Source organism: Macrobrachium nipponense, chromosome 14 (genome assembly GCF_015104395.2).
Source record: "Macrobrachium nipponense isolate FS-2020 chromosome 14, ASM1510439v2, whole genome shotgun sequence".
NCBI lineage: Eukaryota > Metazoa > Arthropoda > Malacostraca > Decapoda > Palaemonidae > Macrobrachium > Macrobrachium nipponense.
The window spans coordinates 67155356-67162855 of NC_087207.1; the positions used below are offsets into that span (position 1 = coordinate 67155356).

The 7500-nt window shown below is 38.7% G+C and overlaps 2 protein-coding genes across 2 annotated transcripts in view; both read left to right on the forward strand.

Moving 5' to 3' along the window:
• Nucleotides 1–2548, forward strand: part of LOC135226261 (uncharacterized) — an 11899-nt gene extending 9351 nt beyond the window's left edge. The window contains exon 3 of the mRNA XM_064265699.1: nt 1965–2548. Coding sequence (XP_064121769.1) covers nt 1965–2548 — 584 coding nt within the window. The remainder of the gene's footprint in view (nt 1–1964) is intronic.
• LOC135226573 (uncharacterized) overlaps nt 1–7500 on the forward strand; it is a 283782-nt gene that overhangs the window by 103634 nt on the left and 172648 nt on the right. The gene's annotated exons all lie outside the window — the stretch shown is intronic.

The following is a 7500-nucleotide window of genomic DNA, read 5'->3' on the forward strand; positions in this document are numbered from 1 at the left end:
AAGTAAATTTCATCACTGGCGAAAATAATTACTTATCGATCAATTTACGATTCGTTGGTTTCTGTAATCAGTTTAGATAATCGATCCATAATGCACAGATGCCCGTAATAACGTTTGAAATTAATTATCGATCAATTCATAATAAAGAGGTGAATTGAATCGCGTTTTAAAAATCCTTAGTTATCAACCAATCATTTACGATACCGCGTTTATATTAATGCAAATAAATAGTAAAATTCCAAAGGAAAATAGGATGGATTATTCCAACTTAAAGTTCGACTGACAATTCCATCCGTAAATATTCGTAGCAATCAATATATATATGTATGTATGTATGTATGTATGTATGTATGTATGTATCTATGTATGTATGTATGTATGTATATGTATGTATAAACACAACAGGCAGCATCTCGTGAAAATATGTGCGTTTCGGCAAGATGAATTAGTGTCTCGCAGTTATTTTTATCTTTGTACCAAAAGGAGTTTCTGGGCAACGTCATTCCCAAGAACTCAAACGGGGCCATTTTGAGAAGAGGCTTGAAAGGTGAAAATTGACTTCACTTTCAAGCTTTATTGTTTATTTGTTTGGATGGTGCTTTTACGTTGCATGGGACCAGTGGTTATTCAGCAACGGGACCAACGGCTTTACGTGACTTCCGAACCACGTCGAGAGTGAACTTCTATCACCAGAAATACACATCTCTGACCCCTCAATGGAATGCCCGAGAATCGAACTCGCTCCCACCGATGTGGCAGGTCAAGACCATACCAACCACGCCACTGAGGCGCACTTCAAGCTTTATTATGAAGGTATGACTTGCAAGCTTCCAAGAACTTATCTACATATGTTAGGTCAGGTCTTGTCAAGAAGTAAGCTGCCCAATACATTTTAGGCCAATTACGAAATAAAATTTGTTATTGCGTAGTTGAATCTGACATTTAATACGCTAGGTTAGGTTGGGCTAGATTTTTAAAAAAATACGAGTTCACCAATAGATTTAATTTTATTTCGGCAGTGAATATTAAAGATAAAAAAAATAATTCTTAGAGGCTGCAATCTTATTAAGGCTAAGGAATCTTTTTGTAAGAAGGAGCAACCTGAAACATCCCCTTAATGAACAATATTAAAGATGAGAATTTTTGTTACACTGGAATCAAGATCAATAGTTTTTCCTTGAAATATCTTTATCTTAATTCGCGGCGCATTAAAATCATCCAAGAATCTCGAGATTTAATCCAAAAGATTAAAGATATCACCACCCAAATAAAATTTACCTATTCTAACACTCTATCTATTTATTAATTTGTCAATTCCTTTTTTTCAATAGCTGCATTACCTTCTGTTACTTCTCTCCAATGAATACCACATTCGTTGGAAGTTTTAATTTCTAGTCTATTGACCCTTTGGTGGGCTTGTTCCATGTGAAGAGGGTTCATCTTCTGAATAATAATAATAATAATAATAATAATAATAATAATAATAATAATAATAATAATAATAATAATAATAATAATAATAATAATAAAGGCAAATATTTTATGAAAAACTGACACCAATGAAGCTATGAAAGCAAAAGAGAGAAGGGTAAGGAGTATGGCGCTGGTGATCTGCTTATTACTACGTACTCTTCTTGAACTACTTCCACGACCTATCACTGTGGATTTACTATTCGCGTTATTTATTCCTTCATAAAAAGAAACTACAATTCTGCCATTAAAAGACAACTTTTTTAGGGGGAGGGGATGAAGGGGGGATGACAGAGCCTTGTCTCTAGAAGGAAAACTACTACTACTACTGGAAGGGAAAAACCTACTTTTACTGGAAGGAAGACTACTTCTACCATTGCTGGAAGGAAGGCTACTATAACCTACTGGAAGGAGGAAGGAACTTATAACACTCTGGAAGGAAGACTACTACACTTTTTGGAAAGGAAAATCAATACCTTACTAACTACTGGAAGGTAAGGGAACTACTGCTGCCATTACTGGAAAAAGGATTTCTACTATTACCATTACTGGAAGGAAGACTACTACCACTTTTGGAAGGAAGGCAACTACTACTACTACTGGAAGGAAGACTACTGCTGCCATTACTGGAAAAAGGACTTCTACTATTACCATTACTGGAAGGAAGACTACTACCACTTTTGGAAGGAAGGCAACTACTACCACTACTGGAAGGAAGACTACTGCTGCCACTACTGCTGGAAGGAGGACTACAACTACCATTACTGGAAGGAAGACTACCACCACTTTTGGAAGGAAGGCAACTACTACTACTACTGGAAGGAAGACTACTGCTGCCACTACTGGAAGGAAAACTACTAACACTTCTGGAAAGAAGGCAATTAATAATACTGAGAAGGAAAGCAACTACTACTTTACTGGAAGGAAGACTACTACCACTACTGGAAGGAGAACAACAACTACTACTGGAAGGAATACCACTATTACTACTACTATTACTACTACTACTACTACTACTACTACCACCGTCGACCCGCCAGCCATCTTGTGGATGAGCTATTTGGTCCTAAGCAAATGAGCAATTAAGGCCATGCGACTCGGTAAAATTGGTCCCTGGAGAAGCGATGGTGAAAACGGTGAGAGAGAGAGAGAGAGAGAGAGAGAGAGCGAGAGAGAGAGAGAGAGAGAGAGAGAGAGAGATGAAAACACACAGAGACAGTTGCGCATAAGAACAGGCGAGAATGAGGAAATCGCAGAAAAATGTTTGAGAGTGAGAGAGAGAGAATAACTGATGGTTATGGAATGAAGACGGTTTGAGAGAGAGAGAGAGAGAGAGAGAGATCCATTACAGAAGGACTGTGTGGGCATTTGGCAGCGGACTCGCGACTTCAGTCCTGCGTCAGACAGACAGATGTTTTGGAATGAATGGGCGAGGCAGAATAAAAAGGGGAGGAAAAAAGAGAGAAGAAATCCTTTTGGAAACGACCAAGGACGAGTCTTTTAACTCTCACCACCCCCCCACCCCCTTTTCTTTTTTTTTTAAACCCCTTTTTTTTCCTATTCTTTTGAAGCAGAGGAACCCAATAAGGCCATTATATTGAGGACTTCTCCATTCATCGACGAATTACCCGCTCCTTCGATCCCGGGGGTAGTTTGTCTTCGAGAGACGAAAAAAATTCCTCCGGAGGATTTTCCCTCCCAGGGAAATGCCGGGTGGGTGGGAGGGCGTCCTTCGGCCGGAACATCATGTCGTATCAATTACCTAATTGGCTGCTATTCCCTAATTGGCCCAATAAATCGTTAACATCCTAATTAACCTCGCTATTGGGGGAAAAACTCGTCATTATCAGTCGAGGGACAGTAATTAGCAAACTTAGCAGAGGTCTGTGCAGCATCAACTTTAAGTCGTGAGACTGGAAAAGAAAAAATCCCAAAATACTAATGTGATGGGACAAGAGTACTTTTCAAAGCCCCGCAAGAACATCGCCTTGAAGGACGCGAGCACACCGAGTGCCAGAGGAATTCTTAATGTAGGTTATAGACATCAAGGAGAGGAGGATTGATAAGGTGCTACTGATGAAGTAGAACTCATAGAACAACTAAGCATCACTCAAGATTGCCTTCATCTCTCCGGCCTCATTGTTGAATTGAGCTGAATATAGAATTTAGGTCAAACTGGGGGGACCTATGAGGTCATTCAGCGCTGAAATGGAAATTGACAGTAACAAGAGGACAAACTCAAAGCAGTTGCACTATGCATCAAGTGTTAGGAGAGGGTGAAAATTAAGATGGAAGGAAGAGAATATGAAAGGAGGTACAGTAAAAGGAACGATAGTGGTTACAGCTAGTGGCCGAAGGTACGCTGCAAGGAACCTTAAGTAATGCCTACAGTGCACCACATGAGGTTCACTGATGGCACTACCTCCTTACGGGGTCCGACCTCATTGTGACTTACCGCTACTCACACCAAACACTTAGGGTCTACAGCAGATTCTAACTATCTGCAACGTCTAGTTCTTCACTACGCTGCAGGGGGGCCAGCCCACTTCTCTCATACCCGTTCTTGGAGGCCTGCGTGAAATTGGTCCCTCATAATATTACAAGGCTGCTCATTACTACACACCAAAGTTTATCACACGGTCAGCAAATGACATAACGGGTCTTAATTAACGAAATTTGAAGAAGTCAGGAATTGCCTTGGATATTTTTTTTTTTTTTCGAGAGGGTTATTATAAAGAATGGCAGCAACTACCAAGAACATTTCCCTTTCATGATGAAATCTAAAAGGCCGTGGCCATCCGAGTAGAAAGCCAGGTCACTGCTAGAAAAAAAAAAAAAAAAAAAAAAAAAAAAAAAAAAAAAAAAGAGCCCTAATGAGCTTCCCTTTATAAGCGATGACAACCCAGCTTCTAAGAAATAAAACTTTTAATGATTCGGGAAATTAACTACGCAGGAAGGTAAAGAATTCCGCGTTATAGAAGGGAATTCTACGAAGGAACCGTCTAAATGGTTGACCCTTAATTTTGCAACACTCAAGTATGGGAACACATGACATATACCAACACCCACAAACTAAACACATGACATATACCAACACCCACAAATTGTTCATGTGTAGTATCGGAACGCATGACATATACCAACACCCATACACTGTCCATATGTAATATGGGAACACACGACATATACCAACACCCACACACTATTCATATGTAGTATGGGAACACATGACAAAAACCAACACCCACAAATTGTTCACGTGTAGCATAGGAACACTTGACATAAACCAACAACTACACACCCCTGACATACACCAACACCCACAAACTGTAATCTGCTGAATGACTGGGACCCAATCCCTTGCACAAATATTAAACCGATCATTTTTCAGCCAATATCTGGGTATATAGAGGGATTGCGATCCGCCTTTGGATTTAAAAAGTTTCAATCCCACTTCCACTCTTTATTTCATTGCACCCCCCCCCCCCCAACCCCCTGCCCACAGGCACTCTCTTCTATAACCTTCACGAACTTGACTCTTTTATACCTCGTCATATATTTACAGTTTTATCTTGATCAACGACTATCAATTATTGATATAAATCAATTCCTATAATTTCTCGATTATAGTTCAGTACATCTCTTGTAAATGTCGTCGCACAAGAAATGGCTCACTTCCAGGCTATAAAGCCAAATACTGAGCCACTTTCAGTCGTCCAGTGTTTTAGATAATGACGAGAGGGGGTTGGCGTGGTCGGACAACAAGGCTCAAGGATGGAAGAAGGATGGAGGTAGAGTAAAAAGGAGTTCATAGTGTGTGTTTGTTTGTTTGTATGGTGTTTTTACGATGAATGGAACCAGCGGTTATTCAGCAACGGGACCAACAGCTTTTTACGTGGCTTCCGAACCACGTCGAGAGTGAACTTCTATCACCAGAAATACACAGATCTCTCACCCCTCAATAGAATGTCCGAGAATCGAACTCGCGGCCACGAAGGTGCCACGCCAACACCATACCGACCACGCCAATGAGGCGGTTTTTTTTCATAGTGGGAGCAGCTAGGCGTCCTAGGAACTCAGTAGAAAATCTTTCGTCATGCCTACCGTGCACCACGGGAGTTAAACTGATCGCACAACCCCCTTCCCCCCCTATCCCCCGCCCTACGAAGGTGGGGTAAGAAGTCCTCTATTTATTTTCGAAGAATCTTATTGTTAGAAATAACTTGCTTAAAGTGAAATGGTTTAACAACTGCCGTGGATATGTTTAGATGATGAATCTAAAGCCTATGCAATATTATAATAATAATAAAAAGATTACAAGGCTATTAATAAACATACATAATTCCGCAGGCATTTGATTAGCCTGATCCGACTATAATTAATATGTGAGGGTGACCCCCCTCCCCATGAACACAAATCATTTCTAAACTTTTCACACAATACATTTGCTCCCCTGTTCTGGAAAATCGATTAAAACAAGCTTTAAAACAAGTATTCGGTACACACACACACACACACACACACACACACACACACACACACACACACACATATATATATATATATATATATATATATATATATATATATATTATATTTATACTATACATGAATTCTTATCACATCATCGTGATTCATATACATGCATTAAACTGCAATTGTCCTTTAATATCCAATTCGCTCTACCTCGCAATTAATATATTTTGTTTCGTACTATATATATATATATATATATATATCTATATAAATATATATATATATATATATATATAGATCTATATATATATATATATATTAACCGATGGGGAATTTTTCAATTAATGATAATTTCGTCCTCTCGTGGATTCGCACCAGCGAACAGAGGAGAAATCAGACTTGAAGTGGCCGAGTCGGTAACATAACTGAAGTCCTGATTTCTCCTCTGTGCGCTAGTTCGAATCCACGAGAGGATGAAATTATTATAGACTAAAAATTCCCCTTCGGTTATCTAACATATATGAAAATATATCAATTCCGAGGGAGAGCGAATTGGATATCAAATGACATTTGTAGCTTAATGCATTTTATATAAATATATATATATATATATATATATATATATATATATATATATATATATATATATATATATATATATATATAGCATCAGAGGGTGGAGAGATACCAAAATCCTTTAATCTAATTTATTTCGCTGACGTTTCCACAGGTGGAATACGTTTCATAAGAAATTATGTTTCTCCATCAGTACTTTGTAAATATCTGTTTTCCATCGGAACTCTTTTGCAAACAATTGCGAAAATTTCTTAATAATAGTTTCCACCCACAGTTTGAACTACCACGGTACCAAAACTACCTCTGTATGCTAGTGTCCACCTAATCTATGACAGACACTTTTATCACGAATTGACACTTATTGTAAGCAAATACCTACCGGCAGTCAACCTAAAACAGATTCCATGTAACCCAATGACCATCAAGTCCTTGTTTAAATATAAGGAGCGTCTACTTCCTTTGATGACCTCGAGAGTCATATTTTTGTTTAATTGCCCCAGATGTGACCTGGGGAAGTACGTGGGCTCCACCCAGAGGTTATTAAAGGTAAAATTGGATTCCCATCGTGGAGTTAGCTATCGTACGGGTGTCAAACTATCAAACCCCGAATTTTCCTGTATTAGAGACCATGGGAAAAAATGCAAATACAATACTATTGATTACAAGGATTTCAAAATAATAGGCAAAGCTCCAAACGAACACCAATTGGCAATACTCGAATCTCTTTTTATTAAACAACTGGTTCCCCAATTAAATACTCAGTCCACGTCAACTCCTCTGTACCTCTCTTGAGTTTCCGTCGGAACCAAAACGGACCCTGACAGTCACTCAGCTTTTGCCTTCAGCACTGCTTGGTAATCACTGTTCCCTTCTCTGGTACCTAATTTGCATTTTGTTAAGAAATAACTTTTTATCGTGTTTTAATCTGAGTCTGTTTTTAATTCTGTTGTTCTTTTAATTTTTAGCTTCGAAAATGGG